This window comes from Marmota flaviventris, chromosome 4 (assembly GCF_047511675.1).
Source record: "Marmota flaviventris isolate mMarFla1 chromosome 4, mMarFla1.hap1, whole genome shotgun sequence".
NCBI classification, from domain to species: domain Eukaryota; kingdom Metazoa; phylum Chordata; class Mammalia; order Rodentia; family Sciuridae; genus Marmota; species Marmota flaviventris.
In genome coordinates this window covers 19,162,883-19,185,378 of record NC_092501.1, presented here as the reverse complement: position 1 = coordinate 19,185,378, position 22,496 = coordinate 19,162,883, and the positions used below count along the sequence as shown (strand labels likewise).

The 22,496-nt window shown below is 35.0% G+C and overlaps 1 protein-coding gene across 3 annotated transcripts in view; it reads left to right on the top strand.

Annotated features, from left to right (window-relative positions):
- The window catches only part of Mxi1 (MAX interactor 1, dimerization protein), a 73,623-nt gene extending 51,923 nt beyond the window's left edge, over positions 1-21,700 (top strand). For all 3 annotated transcript variants that reach the window (XM_027930376.3, XM_071610928.1, XM_027930378.3), the window contains exons 4-6: positions 16,927-17,041; positions 17,635-17,806; positions 19,914-21,700. In XM_027930376.3, the coding sequence (XP_027786177.1) occupies positions 16,927-17,041; positions 17,635-17,806; positions 19,914-20,077 (451 nt within the window). In that variant the 3' untranslated portion in view covers positions 20,078-21,700. The remainder of the gene's footprint in view (positions 1-16,926; positions 17,042-17,634; positions 17,807-19,913) is intronic.
- Positions 21,701-22,496: the final 796 nt, after the last annotated feature.

Sequence of the window (22,496 nt, the reverse complement as noted above, 5' to 3'; positions counted from 1 at the left end):
GCATATATTTGTGTGTGCATATATACCATAAACACATTTCTCAAAGCTGAATCTATTTTATATGTAGAGATATATGTATATGTGTGAGTGTGTGTATATACACACACACACACAAATACACATGTATATATACTCAACATATACAAACATAAATGTAAATGTAAGTTCTGAGATTTAAATGGTAATGAATATTAAGGATTGTGTCACTTTTACAAAACATTACCACTGACTTCTAAGGGAATTTTTCAAATTAGTCTGTAAACATTATTGGCTATAACTCACTTTTTTATTTCAAAGCCACCCTCAGCAAAAGCAAGGTGCTAAACAACTTAGTGAGACTCTGTCTCTAAATAAAATACAAAATAGGGCTGGTGGATGTGGCTCAGTGGTCTGAGTTCAACCCCCAGAACCAAAAAAAAAAAAAAAAAAACCAAAACAACAAAAAACCCAAAATTGTTTATAACAACCCCAAGTCAGAAGTAATCTGAATTCTGTCATTAGAGAAATGGCTAAGTAAATGATGATACCTGTACTTTGCAACAGGTAAAAACAATGATGTAGACCTATATTTATATATGTGGAGAGATTTCCAAGATACATTATATAAAAAAGCAAATTGCAACTTAATATTTCCAGTATAATCTTATTTACACACACACACGAAAGATATATGTCATAAAAGATACTTGTCAAAATGATATACTTGTAGCTGAAGGAAGTGAGATTCCAGGGCATATTATCATGTTGATTTTATTGTTAGAGTCTTTGTAGCTCCTAAGAGCGACTTACTTGTGAATAAAAAAAAAAAAAAAAAATTCTTAAAAGGTAATAAATGTAAATCTATCCATACACTTCCATAGATCATAAAGTTGCATGGGATGTTAGAAAATCATTTAGTCTTGTATTGGGGATATAGCCAGTGGTTGAGTGCTTGCCTTGTGTGTGTGAAGCTCTGGGTTCAATCTCCAGCAGCAGCACCACCACCACCACCAAAAAAAAAAAAAAAATCATCACCTTGTCTAGTCCTCAAAATTTAAAGTCCCTTTGTATATTTGCTCAACAGTTCCACCAAGCTGGTTGATGACAGAGTCAGAATGAGAGCCTAGGTTTTCTGATTCACAGATCAGCTTTCACACTACCTTTAAGACATAGCTAAGATACATACTTTTCACAAAGTCTGATTATCCAAAGTTGTCTCTCTAAATTCATGGGATTCATTATTTTTGTCACTTACATGAATTTAATCCACACCACTTTATATTATACATTTCCCTCTTTGTAGATCATGTATGTTTTTTCTAAATTGTATGCATTCCATGAGGACATAAACATCTTGGTTTTCTTTGTATTTTTAAACAACAATTTATAATGAATGTTTCTTTAGCAGGCTATCCACCTTTTGTTATTAAGATTATTTAGTTTAAATGCCAAATCAAAATAATTGTGTTTTGTGTGTTTGTGTGAGAAATCTCCCATTTGAAGATTGAAAATATTTTAGGAAGATACACAGAGAGATATCTATCTGCTATCCTCAAAACATCTTCCCTTTCCAAGGATAATAGTTTTGTTCTCTACTCCTGCTTCAAAGAGAACAGTTTGTCCCTATAGTATATTCTAGGTAATATGACCCACTTAGGAGATACTTAGTGATTGTGCTTTATAATGGGACTTCTGATAAGATTGTTGTACCATGGGAAAATGCCTCCTGAGTGTGATGGTTTTATGGATGAGGGTACATGTCTTTCAGTATTTGAATTGGTACAGCAGATGGAGAACCTCAATTGAGTCTTAAGAGTCTTACTATAATTAGCATAGAAGCTGCTACAAATCTTTTTTGATTATTATGAAAACATTTCCTCAACATGTCTCAAATTTATATAGGTATCTTGTCCTTGAAATGGTGTCAACTTGTTCTGTCTACATAGTTTTTTATCTTAATATTAACATGAGTTTCAGCTGATTTAGGATATAGACTCTTTTCGGTGATTTTCATCTGCAGTTATGTCAATCTGTTTTGCTTCTGGCCTTTTCTTTGTGTGGGTAACTTTTATTCTCAAAAGTTTTTTTAAAAAATTCTTTTTTCTAGTTGTAGATGGATACAATATCTTTATTTTTATGTGGTGCTAAGGATTGAACCCAGGGCACCATACATGAGAGGCAAGCACTCTACCACTGAGCTACAACCCAAGCCCTCCTCATAAGTTTAATTTGACTTGTTAAAAGCCTGTAAAATTATTTAAACAAATAGAGTCTTTCATGGAAGTTTCCATGACTAGCTGGAACAGTATTCTTTGGGGGGGAGGTTTGGAGGGGGGGTTTGGGAAGACAACTTTTTTTGAAAGCTAATGTCTCTCTTCCTTTAGAATTAATTGCTTTAGGAAAACATAATAGGATTCCATGAATTTCCGTAAATACTGCTAACAGTGGAGACTGTTATTGAAATAGCCAGTTGGTGCTTACAGGTGTTATCTTGAGTCATTCTTATGTTACCACAATTAAAAAGTATGTGTGTGCTCATGTATGAGTATATGATATATACATACATGTACACATCTTTATATCTTTACAGAGATTCTTCTCTTTGTAAAAAAGTGATTATGAATTTGGCTCATTTGAAAGCTTTGAAATAATTAAGGTAAAGATAGGAGTGTATTAAATAAGAAGTGATCTGAAACTATTTTAGTGAATTTCAAATATGGTATATTAAAATTTTGTTCTTGCTCTGTTGAGCATTTTATTAGAAATTAAAAATGTTTGTTTAGCACATTCTGATCCGCTATGCTTGGAAGGAAAGATATTTGTGGTTGATTTTTCACTATTTTTTAACTCATACATTTTTAATTTTCATTTGAATTTATGTAGGTTAATTTACTCATGATGAATAGGCATTTGCCTGTTACTTTCTGAATTTCAGTTGGCCTTAGAATTTACCATAGTAAGATAATAAAATTCCTTTTTAAAAAATTGCAGTCAACAATGCTTAGTTTAGTAATATAAAAAATGATTTTTTAGGCAAGAGCTTGAGGGTTAGCACTGGTTAGTGATTCAATATTAAAATAAATTTTTTTCTAAATGGAATTTTTCTAATGGAGAAACTTTTTTGGAAATCATATAAAAAACTGTATTCTATTTTTGTCTAGGATTTTTAGTTTGAGCCATTATCACAAACATATTTGAGTTTGATACCTTCTCTTTGCAAAGTGAACCTGTCTTTTTTGTCAAGTGAAGGTTAATTAGAAGTTTCTCAGTCTTTTTTAAAATGAAAATTTGAGTACTTTTAGGATACTATTACAGGTCCAATAGTGGTTAGGAATAAGCAGTAGTTAAGATTATTCATCTTTTAGCAGCATTTTTACTATACCCAGTAAAATACAACGTGGCCTTTCTTGCAAACTTTCTTCTTTCCTATCCTTTGTACTTTTAGGTGAGATAATTTAGAGTTTGTTTTGAACTTCCTTTGAACACTCAGTCTAGTATGACTAATAATGGGTGGTTGTCAAATACATATGAGACTATGTCTTAACAGTCCTACATACCATTAACCATTAAGATCATGTTTTCTGATTTGAAATCTTTGGTGAAAATGGGAATTCATATGAAGTGGCTTAGTTCCTGGCACTGACAAAGGACTCCTAAAGGCAAGTACAGATCAACTGACAAGCACCTATTAGGCATTGACTGTGCACTAGGTACTAGAGATAGGGTAAAACAAGTAGAAGTGCTGAGCCCTGCCCTTGAGGATTTATAGTCTAGGTAAAATACAAAATATATTATTATAAAGCCCCTTTGAGAAGTATATGATTAGCCAGGCACAACAGTGCATGCCTGTAATCCCAGCTACTGGGAAGACTGAGGCAGAAGGATGGTAAGTTTGAGGCCAGCCTTGGCTATTTAAGAAAGACCCTGTCCCAGAATAATAAAAATTTACAAAGCCTTGGAGTATAGCTCACTCACTGGTAGAGTGTGAGCGTCCCTGAGTTCATTCTCTAGTTCTGTAAAATAAAACAAAACAAAACAACATCACCACAATATAATTAAGTGCTAAGTGTATATGTCTCAGATGGGAGTTGAGGTAAACATAACAGGGGTTTACCATGGACTGAAGCTAGCTGGCGTGGTTCTGTCTTAGTAGTTTGCCATAACTGGTCTCATCATGTTTTCAGTATGTTGGTTTGTGAAAGGACGTTTAGGAAGAGAATGCTGTATCTGAATCTCTGTCTTAAATCTTTAGGTATGATTATTCTGGGGTAAAAGTGCTTCTACATGAATAGGATAAGTATGGGCCTGGGAATCCCTTTGGAGAAAGTGATATAGCATTTTTATTCTCTTATAGTTGCTTTTCTATTATATATGTCTAATGATAGCAAAAAATTGTCATTTTTAATGACTATGTTTTCCTTGTGAAGAGGGGTGTCTACTGTGGTTTTCCCTTTCTTTGTGGGGGCAGTGTTGGTAAAGATCTAAGTGTCTAGTGAAAACAACCAAAAACTTCAACTTGTGTGGATAAATGTTATAGCTGTGGGTATATAAGGAAACTGAAAGAAATACCATTTCCTTAGACCTTCAGAATCTCTTAGATTCTGTTATTTTGTTTTGGAGTATTATTTATATATATATTTATTTTTTAGTTATAGATGGACATAATGTCTTTATTTTTTATTTTTATAGTGGTGCTAAGGACCGAACCCAGTGCCTCACACATGCTAGGTGAACATTCTACCTCTGAGCCACAACCCCAGCCTTGTTTTGGAGAATACTCCAAATTAATGTCAATTTTATTTTAGTAAGTCCTATATGATGAAGAGCCTAGTAACTTTTGAGATAATGTATAGTTGACCTTTGGACAACACAAGAGTTAGGGGTTCCAACTTCCTGTGTAGTAAAAAAAAAACAAAACAAAACAGTATAGGGGCTGGGGTTGTGGCTCAGTGGTAGAGCACTCGCCTGGCATGTGAGAGGAGGCACTGGGTTTGACCCTTAGTACCACATACAAATAAAATATATTGTGTCCACCTAAAATAAAAAATATTTTTTAAAAAACCAGCATGTAACTTTTGACTCCCTACAGACTTAACAACTTACAGTCTGCTTTGACCAGAAGCCTTACTGATAACATAAACATTCTGTTAATCATATTTTGTACTCGATATATATTATATATGGAGAAAAATACTCAAGAACTGCAAGATAACACTTTTTACTGCCATATAAAATTTACTGAAGAGATGAACTGCTCATGGGGAGATGATTAATGTCACATGGTGTCTGAGGCAAATACTGGCAACACTTGAGCTCACTGAAATAGCAACAGGAGGTGGCTATAAAATTATTACAGTAGTACAGTATGTACTGCAGTTGATTTTGTTCAGTTGCAGTTTAATGCTGCATTTTTCCATTGTTTCCATTTCTCTCATTTGTGAATGCTGCCACCTGTGGTCTGTGCGCATAAATTTTTATAAATTTTAACTTCTTATGATAGATTTATGAATATTTTGTGGGTAAATGATAAACTCTTACCTATATATGCTTTATGCTTTTATGACATACCTAACTTTTAAAAATAACTGTTTACTTTTCAACTGATACTTTATACAAACATAAAAATTCAGCAAATTAATTAGGTAACGCATTAGGTTTTTTTTTTTTATATTTCTAGGCTATATGGTTCATCTGGAAGTTTTTAAAATTATCAAACATCTCCAAAAAAAATCTGCATCTAAATTTTTAGTTCAAACCCACATTGATCAAGGGTCATGTCAATTACATTTTATTTGAGTGCGCTTCTCAGATTGTTGTTTTAATAGAAAAATCTCAAGATGCCTGTATGGGAAACCCTGTGCATTTAAAATTTTTAACCCCAAACCTGTCTCTTTTACCCTTGCCTAAAAACTGAGGTTGACATGAGATTTTCTGTGATCACAAAATCTACTCAACCAGGCATAGTGGGGCATATCTAAAATTGCAGCAACTTGGTAGACTGAGTCAGAAGGATGGCAAGTTTGAGGCCAGCCTTGACAACTTAATGAGACCCTTAAAATAAAAATAGAGCTGGAGATGTGGTTCAGTTGTAAAGCATCCCTAGGATCAATCTCCATACCACAATACATACATACATACATGCTTGAATTTCCAGTCATTAAAATAACCTAAAGTTAAATATAAAAATATATGAGCTTTCTAATCTGAGAATGCAATGACTAAATTGGAATAAGGGAAAAATCTAGAAGTTAAGGAAGAGTACACTTAGATTTCTTCACCAAAATCGTAATGACTAAAAATAGGGCATATATCTCCTTTGAAACTTGAAGAAAATTTTCAGATTAGGAAAAAACCAAACAGTAGTAGTAAATACAAGGTGTGGTAACTATACAGGAACTTATTTTCCTAAATGTAAGTGAAAAAAACCAAGTTTAGATCAATTTTTTGATAGTGCTGTTAGGCTTTAGTAAAAGATGCTATAGGTATGTTAATATATAGGGCTACTTTTGAGGGAAGCAATTTTACTGTGGTGTCACTGACAGACATAACTCTGGCATTTGGGTCATTGGTATGACCAATTGTAGCATTTTTCTTTAGGATTGTGATGTCTTTATTTTATTTTTAGTTTTTATTCACTTTATTCCAGCTTGATTCACAATTATTCCTTTACAGAACAGCTTGTGTTTGGCAGAGCTGTTAAAAAAAAAAAAAATTCAGTCTCTTCTAAATAAGGTTCTTTTTCAATTAGAAATTCCATCTTTGCAGTTAAAACATTTGTAAACATAACACAATTTAGACAGAGCCGAACGACTTTACAAGACTGCTATTTTTGTAAATGGAGAAGGCTTTCTTAAAGAGCAACTTGGTGATACTGAGCTCTTAGAGCTCTCTTGAAAGTAGTTAGAACTTGCTGCTTTATGTATTGGGTCACATGAAGAGGAAGCTTGGTTTTGCTGACTTGCAGTATTTGAGAAATGTTGGTATTCTTGGAAGAAAATACTGAATAAATGTTAAGTCTTAATTTTCACCATTTCAAAGGACCCTTCATATATCTTTTGTTCTATGAGATGAGAAATGTTGCTGATCCTGAAAAATGTTTCAGGACTTTTATCCTGCAGTATCTGAAAGGAAATGTAGCTATATTTTGGAAATGTAATCTCTAGACTTTACTGGCTTCTTTAGTTAGAGAAATAGTTCTTATATTCTTACGTTGAAATGTGTTTAGGCAAGAGAGCCACACAAACTGTCGTTTTGTGATGAACAGCCAGAATTTTGACTGGCAGTGGTAACAAAAATGGAGCATTTTCTCTCAGCCTGACTCTTTCTGTTTCCCAATTTCATGGAACTATATAATTTTTCTGAGCTATTGAAAGAATCAGTATACAGTTATTGTTTATAAATTAAAAAGCAAAGAATGTACAGTATTACTTGTGAAGTACTGAGCTGAGGCTTAATACTTATATTTATTATATAAATACTAGAGCTCAGATTCCTCTCTCAATTAATCTTTTTCTGGGCTTTTCCAGAGGAGAGTCAAACTAAGATTTAGACAAATATGAATAGAATTAAGTCACAAAGTGTAGTGTTACCACCCACTCACAACTTGAACCCTGTCTTTTACTTGGTAAAACCTTTTAGGAGATTATTGTAATGTTGTTAATCCATTGAACACCTTTTCCTTCTCAGAAGGGTTTTATAAAGTAAAGTATTGCTTAAGGCATGTTCACAGTCTACCTGCGGAACTGTCAGTGCCCTAATATAAAGCTAAAGAAATTTCTGCCTTATCAAAGGAAAGCATGCTCAGGAGAATTGTGTTATGCTAGGTTGCCTCCAAAAATAATTCAAAAACTTCTTTTTAGTTGGGTCAGAAAAAAAATGTGATATAGTACAATGAAAGCGAAAACTCAGAACAATTAAGTAATTTAGAAATAAAAACATACATCAAAATGTCAATTGTCTGTCATTACCAGAATATTTTAAATTCTGTGAATTTTATTTTTCTAGAGGTTCCAAATGACTGATATGCTTCAGGGTTATTAAACAAAACAAGCACATGGGCCAACAATTGCTCTCTTGTATCCTTTTCTTGCCCCAACTTTTATATCCTTCCCTGTCAACAAATGAAAAAAATCTTTTTTTTTTTAATTTTAGGAAAATTGTGCCAAAAATGGAACCTTAAAAATAATTCTTGTCTGACTTGACTAAATTGGCAGATGTCCAGCAATGTCAAACCATTTGCCATCTGCCAATAGTAAGCTTTGTTATTTACCACTTTTAATCATGTAGTGCTCCATTTTAGGTCACTTGCATTCCATACAAGTTGTGAATATTTACCTTCTAGGGATAAATTACTTCTTAAGTCATAGTGTTAATAAAACATATCTTTCCTCCTAAGTGAAACACAGCCTTAAAATGATTCTACTAATCACATCTAATTAGTAGGGCCATTTTTAAAGGCACTTTTGTTATTTTCATTTTATGCTTTTAAATGAACAGTTACATTACAAAGCATTCTTCAAGTGTGGTGTTCATGCTATGTAAGGATCTCTGTTTTATTAGAGATCCCTGACAATATTTCTTCATCTTTCTCTGTCGTCCCAGAGGATAATTTGATATAATAAAACAATTACACTGAGCTCTGGGTAGGAATGGTGCTGTGAGAGAATTAAACTTATGTAAAAAAAAAAAATAGATGTAATTCTTGTGTGCTTTTTATATATAAAACTAAGGCAGTGTCTTACACCATGGTTATCAACCGTTTTCTCACTTCTGACTTGCCAGCACGTAGGAAGTTTGTTTTGGTTTCAAAATGTACTTTACCCCATGGTGGCTGGCAGGGTACAATACTATTGACATCACTGCGTTTCAAATAGAAAATTAACAAGTAGCTACTGTTGTGATTGCAGATTGCCTTCCCAGTCCCTGTGAGAGAATGCTTTTTCTTTTGGACAGCAATACTTCTCAGCCCTTTGGTACCATTAAATCAGCTAATGGGTGCTGCCAGAATAGAGATGAACACCAACAAAAGGCCAAAGAGTAGAAAACTGTTAATAAGGCAGAAATCTTTAATCTGTTTCCAGAGTGATGTGAAAGATAAATAATTTTAAAAAAATTCTCTTCCACCCACAGCAAGTTTTGACAGTTGTCCAGGTTCAGAGCCTGATCTCTCCAGAGAGGAGTATCCTTTCCCTCCACCCAAATCCCCTGGAGATTTGCCAAAGGAAAATAAGCTATTTTGTATTTAGAACAAATTGCCACTGTTTTCTCCAGTGATGTAGTCCTATTTCCCAGACTTTGAAACTTGGAATACAGAAAGTTCTTGTGTGACCCAAGAAAAAATATGTTGAATGAATGATCAAGTTTGTTTTTGTTTTTTAAGAATCAAATCCTTATAAACAGATAAGAGGAGATGTATATATAGAAACTAAATTTAAAACAGAATGGACATCAGTGGAGCAATTTAAGTCACTTTATGTTCCTTGTAGGAGGTTCTAGTGAAGAATATATGCTTTTGGGACACAGTTTTAATTATTATTTTCAAATGATGCTGTCAGAAATGAAGTCCTCCTTAGAGATGAATATAGGACAATAAAAAATTACTTGTATATTCTCTACACTACAGTTGTCAAATGAACAGCAGTCCAGAGATCTTGTAAGCTTGTCCATACAGTAGTTTCTGACTGTGGAGTATTTCTTTTTAGAATTCCCTCTCATACCTTGGTTTTCTTAGCTGGTTCTTTTCTATTTTTTCCTTAGTGATTGCCTTCTACCATTATACTTAATATGGTCACTACTTGAACAACAGCTGGAACGTGCCAAACTTTTAGGTCAGGTCAAATATTCTACATGTTAGGAGGCCTGTTTTTGTTTTTTAAAGACAGGTCTCTCTGTGTTGCTCAGGCTGGCCATGAACTTGCCATCCTTGTGCCTCAGCCTCACAAGTTGCTGGGATTACAGGCATGTGCCACCAGGCCCAATTTTGGAGGCCCATTAAGGCCAGAACGTTGAAAGAAAATTGTAAGAAAATTCCTTCTGAATTAATTTCATTTGGCATTATTGTTGTAGTTTTTATCATTTTAAATACTTTAATAATAAAGTCATTTTGTTGTAAAGGCTACAGTTCAAAATAAGGTGTCAAGAGGACTGGGACCTGGGACTAGGAATGTAGCTCAGTGGTAGAGCAATTGCTTAGCAGGTGCAAGACTCTGGGTTCAGTCCTCACCACCACACACACACACAAAAGAGTTGTCATCTCTAATCAGGATTCAGTTGGAGACTGTCAGTTGCTCTACATGTAGATACCTTTGATATGGCTCACCTTAACATTCATTGGTGACCTCAGCTACTTCAGAAATAACAGATTCATAAGCACATCTCTCCCAAATGCTGACCTGGCATCTGATTATACTGTTTAGAGATAACAGTATTGATTGTTACCTCAACTTTGGTAAGTTGAAGAGTTCCAGAAACATCCATTAGAAATTATGTTACAGCTCTTCCTCCCATTGTGTGCTAGTCAGTCTGTTTGGTGTTGAGAAAATGGAAATGATTAAAAATAAGCAATGCAATAAAAGTATGTATTGATTAAAATACAGTGTGATTAGTATAAAAATCAAGTATTAATTATCTGAGGAAGGAGTCTGGCAAGGAAGGTCTCATGGAAGAAACATTAATTTGTCTGTGGGCAGGCAAATGTGTTAGATGCCATCAGGAAGAGAGTGGAAAGAAGGGCATTCCAGGTAATTCGCAATTAGAAAGCACATTTGGTTGTAGAAGAGGTTTGTAAGGGTATGAGTAATGGGAATGAGACTGTAGGAAGCAGAGAGCAAAATTATAATCTTCAAACAGATAAAGATTACTACTGGCAACTTTAAAAATCTTCATAGCATCTAGCTCAGTGGCATAATAGGTTGGGGTTGTTTACTGGTGATCACTGTTATTGACTGAGTGACACTTCATGTGCTTTATATGTCTGAGTTGTAAAGGCTTATTATTTCAACCTACTGGGAAACCATGTAGTTTGAGAAAAAAACGACTACAATTTCATCATTACGAATTTACTAAGTATTCAAAGGTTTCTTCCTTTTCCTTTTCCTTCTCCCTACTGCCCTCTCCTTTCCTATATTCCCTCATCCCTGCTCCCTTGTCCCTTCTCTCTAAATTTGGGGGACATAATTCTAGCTGTAAGTCATACATGATGTTCTGAAGTTCAAAGCTTTAATAATGATCTGTAGTAATTTGATCTAGCAGTATGAACATAGATTTCTGGAGTTTCAGAAATGTGGTATGAAATAATGTGGAATTTATTTGAAGCCTTCTTTTATTTTAAAAGTGTATTTTTCTGGGCACAGTGGCACATGCCTATGATCCCAGGCACCTAGAGGCTAAGGTAGGAGGATTACAAGTTGAGGCTAGCCTGAGCACCTTAGCAAGACCTTGTCTCAAAATAAAAAGGGCTGGCAATGTAACTCATTGCTTGCCTAGCATATGTGAGGCCCTGAGTTCAGTTCCCAGGACTGCAAAAGAAATGAATAAATTAATTAACAAGTGAACATTTTGCATTTTCTGTGTCTGCTTTTATGTAAAATAGTGTCTTTCTTCCTAATCTGGGAAAATGATGACTTCTGGAAAAGATACCTTATTTAACCTTATGACTTCAAATACCCTCTGTCTTAGTGATAGATACTTCTAGGGGTATACATAGCCAACCTTTAGAACTGTTCAGATTTTATTGAGAGAAAGTCATTTTAAAAAGTTTTCCCAGAGGAATGAAAGGCGAGCAAGTTCCAGTGTAGGACTGTGCATCCAGCGGCATCAGCCAATAACACATATTTCAACTGATTTTAATTCTTATTTTGTATATAGATGAACCCCTTTCATGTTGAGGTTAATAATGGTACAATAGAAAAATTTATATTACTGGACCATAATGTAGCATACATTATGTAATTTGCAACTTCATTATGATACTTGATACTCCAATTTGGTTATTATACAAGTTACCAATTAAGAGGAATATTAAGTGAAATCAGCTGCTTTTTGAAAAGTGAGAAGAGGGTCTCAGTTTGAAAAGTGAAAAGAGGGTCCAAGCTACTCTCCTGTTTTTATTTGTTGTTATTGAGTCCCATGACTACCATAGTCAAGTCTGACGCTAGGGAAATGTCACTTGCCAAGTTACTACCTGGGAGTTAATAGTCTGTTTATTTTCTGTGAAGTAGATAATCTGTAAGTTTTAGGTGAAACATATAATTATCAAATACCATTTTATAGGAATAGCTTATCTAGCTTATTTCATAAACAGAAAAAGCTGAACAATAGAATGTGATCATATATGTTTTAGTAATTAAAATTCATGAACAGTGTAGTGTTTGACCTATCTGGATCCATGTTTCACATAAAAGTCAGGCCAGGTTTGTGTGTATCTTTGGAGAGTTTTATAATATTCTCAACATAAACTAAATTTTAGAAAAACTTTGGTATTCAGGATAAGCAGCTAGCTGCTGTCATGTGCGTGCAGGGGTGTGTTTGTGGGGAGTTGAGAAACCTGGCCACAAGCCACCACAGCTTTGAAGAATGTGGCTCATGGGAGGACTCACAGGCCATTGTGTAACATTCAGCAGAGAGGAAAATACTAGCTCTGTCCCTATCACTTGACTTGTTTTCCATTTTGATTTAGTTACTTGGCAAAGTCTTGGTATCCTGTAGTGGAGGAATGAAAGGCGAGCAAGTTCCAGTGCAGGACTGTGCCTCCAGCAGCATCAGCCAATAAACAGTTTGTGGGGTGGGCAAGGGTTAGATTTCTTATTGTTGGGTTAGGGGGATTAGAGTTTCCAGAGGCAAGTTGACAAAATTTAAGAATTGAAAAGCATAGTCATATGATGCTTGCAGTTTGTATGTTGTTTTTTTTCCACCCTGAAAGGAAATTCTTTCTTCTCCCACAACAACGTGTGCTTCTTATAGATTGATATACCTGTGCTTTAAAATATTATAGCTGCTACAAGGGGCCATTTTACAGCAAAATCATTTCCCTTCATTATTCTATGATATATCAGTTTGGCAGTATATTTACAGGATTTGAGACCAAAAGCAACATTGGTTCCTTTAGGGAAAAATGATCCCACTCTACTCAAACAAAAAGCAAACAGACTTTAATTGTTCTCTTTCCCATAAGGGCTTGTCCTTTCTAAAGGTATGTGCACTTAACAGGGTTAGTAACTGCAAATTGCCTTTTCCCTGGGTAAAACCCACTTTTGAATCTCATTTTAAAATAACAACCTTCATATTGTCTTTGAAAATAAAAGAACATTAGTATCTCTCCATTCTCTAGTAACACCGCCCCTGCCAAGAGACTTGAGTTTTCTCATAGGTCACCTCCTTGCTACAGTATCTAATCCTAATTTTGCTTTACTATAACTCATACTAATTTAGGAATGATTTTGGCTTTTATAGCTTTTATTGAGCTCTCCATGTGTTTAAAAGAATACCTGTGTGTTAAATAAAAAGTTAAGTAAATGCTAACAAGGGGGCTAAATTTTTTTAAAAAAGTAATTTTCCATTAAGTCTGGTTCCATCAATCTTATAATGTCAGGTGCAGGACCATGCCTTTCCCAGACCTTTATTCTCTGTGTCAGCTCTTCTACTCTCTGGAGACTTGAAAAACATTGTATGATACTTGCATGTTATCTTTTCTCAGTAAATAAGGATTTTCAAACCAAACCAAGCTTTTATCTTCTTTGTTTCTTGTCTGCTTTCTTTTCCCCAAAGTCGTACAGCCCATGATTTGGCAACCCCATACAGGAGGATCCTGAGCTACCAGTCACATGAGAATGAAGACAAGAAAAGAAAAGGCCAGATGGCATCAAAAGATATGCCTTTCTAGGTCATTGGTGGTTAAGCTTGCAATCTGGTTAACAGCAGGGAGACTATAGGGTAAAGTGTAGAGAGCAGCACCATGGTAAGGGAAGAGTAATTTGCCATACATTTCTTCTTCTAGGAATTTGTTGGAGAGAAAAAACTTACACAACAAGGAGAATATGATTTAACTCTTTGCGATTTATATCCATTGCTCTTTGAAGGATGCCTTTGCCTAAGTGGCACATAGACACAAGTGGAAAGTGTATTTTATGAATCGTGTTCTGAAAAGTGTGGCTCCCACCTGATCAGCTACTGACTTTCAGCTGCCATTAACCCTTTGTTATTTTTACTCTCCAAATGCCTGTTTCATTTATAAGTGTAAACACTGAAGGAAATTATACTTAGCTCCCACAAATAGACCTCTTCCCTTAGAAGAGCAAACATCACTTACTGCTCATCCTTCAAGCCAGTGTCTGTTTTGGAGAACTGTATTTGCAAAGCATGGAGAATGGCATCCCTGGCCTTTGTGAGATAAGTCTTCTCAGGGTGTTTTCTTAGTGTAAGCTGTATCTTAAGAGCAGATTTACAATTAAATAACTGAAGAAATGTTCAGGAGTGTCTAATAAAACAGATTTTTTTTTTTTTAAAGGGGACTCTGCCTTTTCAGTTCATTTAAGCATTATTTAAGCCTTTACTCCTTTGGTCTCGGCTCCTGATTTATTACTTAATACATTTTAAAGTAATTTATTGAAGGTCACCAGACAGTTCAACTTAGCTGATCTTCCTTATAGAATGTCAACTAAGTTGTTTTCTCTTGAATGAATGAAACAGATATTTTTAATCTTAGATTTAAATTTATTTTCCAACTATAAACCTAAGTCCTTTCATTCTCTTAATTACATGGAAAATACTTTCTTCTTCATAGAGAAGTTCAACGTCCTTCAAATCCAAAGTCAAGTTTCAGCCTCCTTTACAAGTCTGTCTCCTTCATTTGGAATGTCTCCACTTTTTCAGTGTGTTGCCCTTGATATCTATACAACTTACTTCAGAATGATACTAAACAAATAAGTTTCATGTTGTAGTCTGCTTATAAACTCTTAAAAGTTCACTTTATACTCTTCTCCCTCAGGCAGATACCTGGAACAATGCCGAGTTCACAAAAGTCATTTAATAAGTACACAAATAATGTTTAAAAGAGAGAAAAAAGACTGTAATGTTACGTGTAGGTTTCAATAAGTCTAACAAAACAGAAAATTGACCCACCCTTTTTATTCTTGATATGAAACTATAGTAAGGAGTCAGAAGTTTCTTAAACTAAAGTATAAGAAACAATTATATACCAGATTTCTGAAATTAGAAATTTGAACAAAATTGACAGAGCTGTTCTTGTAGCAAGGTACTATGTGCAAACATTGCTAGTTGCTTTTGTTTGTTGCATTTAAAAAAAAAAAATAAGGCTGAATCCAGAGCTGAACCTTTAATTAGCAGAGAACCACCAGTCTCTCTCTCCATCCTACAGTCTTATATGAGTGCACTTGTTTGGCATATGCCATAATAATCCTAATGAAGAATATAAAGGCAGTTTTTACTTTGTATATGGTTTTTGTTTTTGATCTGCTCATCTAGAGCAGTCTGATCATGTGAAATTCTTCATTTTAAAGAGATTTGGGTAGCATAGTAGAGGAGCATAGTGACTTTAAAAATCATTAAATATCCTAAGGGGACTCCATTGATAAACCTTTAATTCAGAGAAAATAAAAACATGCCTTTATCCACATCAAGTATGTCAGCACAGCCTTGAGCCAAATATTAAACTTGAGATGATGAATGCAATAGATTTGGAATGGAAAGTCTTAAAAGATCTTTAACTGTAGCTAGACTAGTGGGCACTATAAGAATCTTGACAGTTCATCAGCCAAACCCCTGACTTCACTACCTTTAATCGTCCTTGCTTGTCAGTGACATAATTGGCTGCTTATTGCCTTCTTCCACCTTTTAACATTGCTAGCATTTGGGTATTTCACTTTTTATTTCTTGTGTATTAAGAAATAGAAAGAATGTTTTTTGACAGAGCTAGTAAACCCATTTTGGTCCTCTTTGAGAAGAAAATGAGGAGAGTGTGTTTTGTTCCCAGTGCAGCTAAATTAGTTGCTAAACATTTCATTTACAGCTCTCTCAACGAGTTAAGGGGAAATTATGAATACATTTGCGTATTTTTTCCCATATCTGTTAACTACTGAATTATGTTTTAAGAAGCACAGAACCAAAGATAAGAACAGATACTGTTTTAGGATGAAACTAGGTAGTCATTCTCATCATCACAATCATGGCTTCTTTTAGAGCACAGGGAGGAAGATAAATCCATGAGGCTTTCCTAGCATTCCCAGGAAACCTGACTTTTCCATAAGATAGATGGATTTGAGGATGCAGTGACTTCAGTAAAGAATTATCATCTATTTTCTTGTATAGAAGAGTTAAGGAGTGAGAGAGAGGAAGAGAGAAAAATAAAAGCTAATGAGCTCTTCTTATACATGGATAGGAAACTGGGAACTATTTAAGTGAGAAATGGTTGAGGATCAGGAAGTTCATTTGGTTCAGCATAATACATAATGACAACACGTAACACACTGTAGGGTGGCTATAAATGCAGAGAGGTAGGGTTGTATTTGTATAATTAAAAGATGAGAGAGGGGAAATGGAAACTTGTGTGCATTTTATACCTCTTGGGGGTACCCTATCTGAAAACCCCTGTTCTAGTGCATGGTTTTAGGCATTCAAAATCAAGTACTTTTTGCTGTATTATTAGTATTCCACATTAATACAGTTGACAGTTTATGAGGTAGACTAAAAAATAAACTGTCTCTTGACAGATTACCATTGGGGATAGTATGAAGTGACTGGTGTCTTCAGACTACAATGGAAATGGGAGGGACTGAAATGCAGACACCTCTATACTTGCAGATACTTTGAAGAATTGTTTATAGGCTGAATAATCCCAAATTATTTTCTTAAAATAGGTTTTATGCTGTTTCCAGTAAAATATTCAGGTTGTGCTCATTTGACTTTTTTTTTTTTTTTTTTTTTTGGTCTCAGACGAGCTCATCTGCGCCTGTGTTTAGAACGCTTAAAAGTTCTGATTCCACTAGGACCAGACTGCACCAGGCACACAACCCTTGGTTTGCTCAATAAAGCCAAAGCACACATCAAGGTGAGAGTTTTTACTTTCAGATTTGCACATGATTCTCTGGGTCCTAGTTTAGTTATTACCAATGATTCCTGTTCATATACTTTAGCTGGCTCACCATGCCCTCCTTAATAACTGACCTTAAGAGAAATCTTTCTAAAAATTGATCACCTAATCTGTCTGAGTGGAGCAACATAACCTGATAAAACTAAATTGTTTTGACAGTGTGGCCATTTGAAGATCTGAGAATGCTAGAAAAATAACAATTACTCTTGTGATATCTACAAGGAAGACCATTGTGCCCTCTGGTGGAGATGACTTCATTTGACTGTGTCCTTCAGTATTTTTCCATCAAATACCACACTGCAGAGGAAGTCTGTCCTTTATAGAGATTACAGACTTTTAAAATTCTGTATTGTTTATATGCAGTCATACACAGATAAGACAGGACTCTTTTGATGTTTAAAAATATGAATTTATATGTTTTCATATATGCAGACACTTGTATATTCACTTGTTTTCTCAGCCAAAGAAGAAATCTTTTAAGATATCAGGTAGAAATAAGTTAATGTTTGTATTGTACTATCCACAATGTAAATATCATTTCATCATCCTAGAAACTTGAAGAAGCTGAAAGGAAAAGCCAGCACCAGCTTGAGAACTTGGAACGAGAACAGAGATTTTTAAAGCGGCGACTAGAACAGCTGCAGGGTCCTCAAGAAATGGAACGAATACGAATGGACAGCATTGGATCAACTATTTCTTCAGATCGTTCTGATTCAGAGCGAGGTAGGCAGTGTGCCTTTTCTCTAATGAAATACTAAGCATCTCTGTATCTGGAGTTAGGGAGGCACACTGTATTTGCTTTCTTTTTAGCCAACACTGACATTTTTTGTATTCACAACATTGTATAGTCCTGCCTGTGTGAACTATGTAATTCTTATTCTGGGGAGGTGGGGATTATCTATCTACCTACCTAAAACTTTTCATTCTGAAATACTTTTAAAGTTTTCTGTAGAAAATTGTAGGGCCCTCACCTACCTTAACTCAGTTTTCCCTTATGTTAACATCTTATATAACCATAATAGAGTTATTAAAACCAGGAAATTAAACTGACATAATACTAGTAAGTAATCTGCAGACTTTACTCAAAATTTAGTAGTTTTTCCCACTGATATCCTTTGTCTGGTCTAGGATCCTATGCAGCGTTCCCTGTTGCATTAGCTATTCCTCAGTCTTTCTTTCATGACCATAACATTTTGGAGTATTTGCCAATCTTTTTATACAGTGTTCCTCAATTTGAGTTTGAAGTTTTAAAATTATTGAATTGGGGCAAGAAATATCACTTAAGTGATGTTGTGCCCTTCATTTCATTGTTTCAGAAAAAATACTGAATTATGTTTTATTACTGGTGATATTAATTTCTTAATGTATATTTTAAAGTACCACACCCTTCATTACTCTTTCTGCCTGTCCTCAAACATTTGTCTTTGGCAGAATTATAGAAAAGAAGTCAGCCAAAAAAGAAACAGTCTGAACTTTATAGCTCAGGCCTTATACCATAATAGAAAACCCTGAGGTGAACCTTGATGATTTTGAGCCTTAAATTTGAGAAAACAGAATTAATGAGATCTTAAACATTCTAAAATATTATACAAGTGACACTAAGTTTTTAAGTCTTTTTTTTTGTTTTGCCCTTTTTAATGGAAATTTCCAAAATATTCAAAAATAGAGAAAATAGATTAACTCTCATGTACTCATCATTCAGTTATAATAGCTGTCAACATTCTGTCATTCTTGTTTCATCTAATTCAAATATGAAACACATATTTAGAGTTTGTCATAGAGGAATGGAAAATCCTATTTTTATTCTAGCCCTTATTGGATAAAACAATTTTTAACTTTTATTTTTAAACTGTGTATTGTTGTTATAACGTATTGGTGATAGTATATGTAGTACTTGACAAGGTCTATATAGACATCATATACGTGTTTAAGGGTTTGTTTGGGTTTTTGAAGTTAAATACCACCACCCAAAATGCCTTTCCTGTAATCCTATAGATCTCACTATAATTCAGAGACTTATTTTAAGCTTCAGGTCTTTATTTCAAGCTATATTTGGGGCTGAGAATGTAACTCAGTGGCAGACCACTTACCATGTACAAGACTGTGGGTTTCATCCCTAACAAACCGAAAAGATAAGGGAGGAGGTGGGAACTTCAAACTATATTTGGTGCAAGAAAATTAAAGACAAATCCCTCAAAAATCTACTTTATAACAAATGGCTTATTTTAATTACTAAATAGCAAAATATCTTCACTATGAACCTTTGAAGTCTGTAGAACTATCTGTAGAATGGTATCTCCAAAGGCTTGAATGAGTAGATTTTCTAGTTTGCTATTTTCTTTTCCTTCCAGTGTTGGAATCAGGCTTTGTGCATGCGAGGCAAGTGCTTTACCACTGAGCTATACCTTCAGCCCCTAGTCTGTTTTTAGGTTTGTGCTCCCCCTCTGCTAGTCAACCCTGATTAGTAAACAACACTGAGAATTAGTTTTTGGTTTAATGTAAGACAGATGTTGTTAAACCACTTGGGTTGGGATCTTTTAATATTAATTAATAATTCCCAGATTGGTGGGAGGTCCAGACGGACTGGCGTCAACAGGGTTTTAGTAAACTTGCTGCCCAAATTAAGACCACCATTGTATACCAGAGATTCCCCTGTACAGAAAGTATTTCTTTGATCTTCAGTTTCTCTGTTCTCCAGAGCTCACTGATAAAAAAACTGGTTGTATAACTTTTGTTTTATGCCACTTTTCCTCATGCCTTTTAATTTTTGAAGGTGCACATAGAGTAGATTATTAATGTTTTTCTTTTTTTTTTTTTCCCCCTTTGGCAGAGGAGATTGAAGTGGATGTTGAAAGCACAGAGTTCTCCCATGGAGAAGTGGACAATATAAGTACCACCAGCATCAGTGACATTGATGACCACAGCAGCCTGCAGAGTATTGGGAGTGATGAGGGTTACTCCAGTGCCAGTGTGAAACTTTCGTTCACTTCCTAGAACCCAGCATGACATAACAGTGCAGGGCAAAATATTCACTGGGCCAATTCAGTACAATCTCTTAAATTGGGTTCATGATGCAGTCTCCTCTATAAAGCTAAACAAAACTATACTTGAACAAAGGGTCAGAAGACCTGTATTTAAGCAAATACTTAGCAAAAAGTGGGGTAGAGCCTCCCCAGCAGAACAAATATATTCAGAATATTCACATCGGAAAAAATCACAATTTCTAATGGCAATGGAAAACTTGTGTGAAATTATCTTGATTTGATCTAATTGATTTCAAAGAGGACACTGGAGATTCCATCCTCTTTTTCTCGTTTGCTCATACTACATTGAGTAGACACATTTAAAAATGGGATTATGAACCCTTCCTGAGCTTTATGGCCCTAGGAAAAAAAAAATCAAACCTATAGTAAAGAAAAGATAATCAGGCATTAATCTTCGATAGCTAAGGAGCTATTAAAACTCAGCCTGGGACAGTTTATCATGAAGCCTGTGGATGATCAATTCTTTAAAACAAAAATGAAACAAACCCAAACTCATTTCATGCTCTACAAAAGGAGAGACTCCCATGAAGCCTTTTGAAAGGGATCATCATGCAGCTCAGCTTTCTGTTGGATTCCATGCTAAACAAGCTAACCTTATCCTGCATTGTTAGCACTAGGGCACCCAACTGCCATCTCGCCAGCCCGTGGCCTAAGGGCTGCATGGGGGCAGTCCATGCATGACAGCCTCTATCACACAAGGCCTATGAGTATGGATTGGGGAGCCAAAAGGAAAAAGCTCCATGTGCCTGTGTCTGCATGGGTCAGAAGAGTTGTGCACGCAGATTAGCAGGCCAAGGTCTGAGCCACGGCAGCATTTTTATTTGAGATTTTGATAACTGTTTATATGTGTTGAAAACCAAATGACATCTTTTTAAAGCTTGTCCATAAGTAAACATAGATGTCTTTTATAGTGGAAAAACACATGGGAAAAAAATCATCTATTTTGATGCAGCATTTGATAATGATAAAACACCTCACACCTCACTCTTTATAGTGCACAAAATGAATGAGGTCTGGGCTAGGTAGAAAAAAGGTCAATGCTGTTTTTGTTTTCTTTTAGAATCATTACCTTTTACCAGCTTTTAACCATCTGATATCCATAGTAGACACACTATCATAGTTAACATAGTTAAGTTCAGCACTTGTCTCATTTTAATGTAAAGATTTGCTTCCATTTTCTACAAGCAGTCTTCTTCACAATCCCCCTGTGCAGGTGCTATTGTTGCTCTTATAAATGTTTCCAGAAATGTTATTTTCTTCGAAGTGAAATTTCTAGCCTGCACTTTGATGTCATGTGTTCCCTTTGTCTTTCAAACTGCAAGGTTTTCCTTTGGTCCTCTCTTACCCTGGGAAGCCTTCCTGGAGACCTTACCCCCAGCTGTTTGGACTTTGTATACTTTAAATAATTTAACTATCCTTAATTACTTAAAAAAAAAAAAAAAAAGCTTTATGATTTTCATAACTTATTGCTGATTTTAATGGGTTGTTAATTTCAGTCCTGTAGTTTTATTTTATGTTTAGATAGGGCTGGGCAAGGAAAAAGAAAATAAAGACAACCATATTTAGCAGTGCAGTTGAGTTGTGTGTTAATGTTAGACTATTCTTTTGTAAGTAGCACTTAAACAGCATTCGCAACTTTTATATGGAGTGTACCATCTTGGTCATACATAAGACCTCAGCATATATATATAATCTCACTTGTTCTTGTGCTCTCCCTGTGCCTCCTTCAAAAAAATCTTCCTTGATTGTGCTGTGTTTGAGTGGAAGAAATTCTTTGAAATAGATGTGTGTTTGAAAACTGCATGCCTTTAAAACCCAGTACTAGGACTTGCTACATTTCAGGTGCTGGGAATTAATGAAAAACATGACAAAACAGATTCATTTCTGTGGCCCAAGTAAACTGTTTCTAGTTTCGTTTATAATTATTCCTGGCTAGGTCAAGATGTTGCTCTATATATTTGCTTACTTTTGACTTTCCCAAGTGAGAGTTTAAGATTGTACTAAAATTACCATGGAAAGTAAATGGAAGCCAATGACTTTTGTTATTCCCATGGCATTCACTGGCATCTTTGGCATAGGGCTGGAATTTGGGACAACATTCAGGCAAACTTGAGGGGCTGCCATTTTGTTGTATGTGTACAGGATAATGGGCTGTACAAACCTATAGTACATATTTCATTTGCCCCTAAACTCTTCTTTCCCTGGTTGGTTTTCCTTTTGTGGGGGTGGAGGATATGGATAGATTGTATGAGTAAGAAGTATTAATTTTTTAAAAGACAAATGAAGACACAAAAGTTAACACAAGAAACAGAAACTGAATAATGAATACCAGAATTATTTTCTAACAAATACCCTTCTCCGTGAAGGCA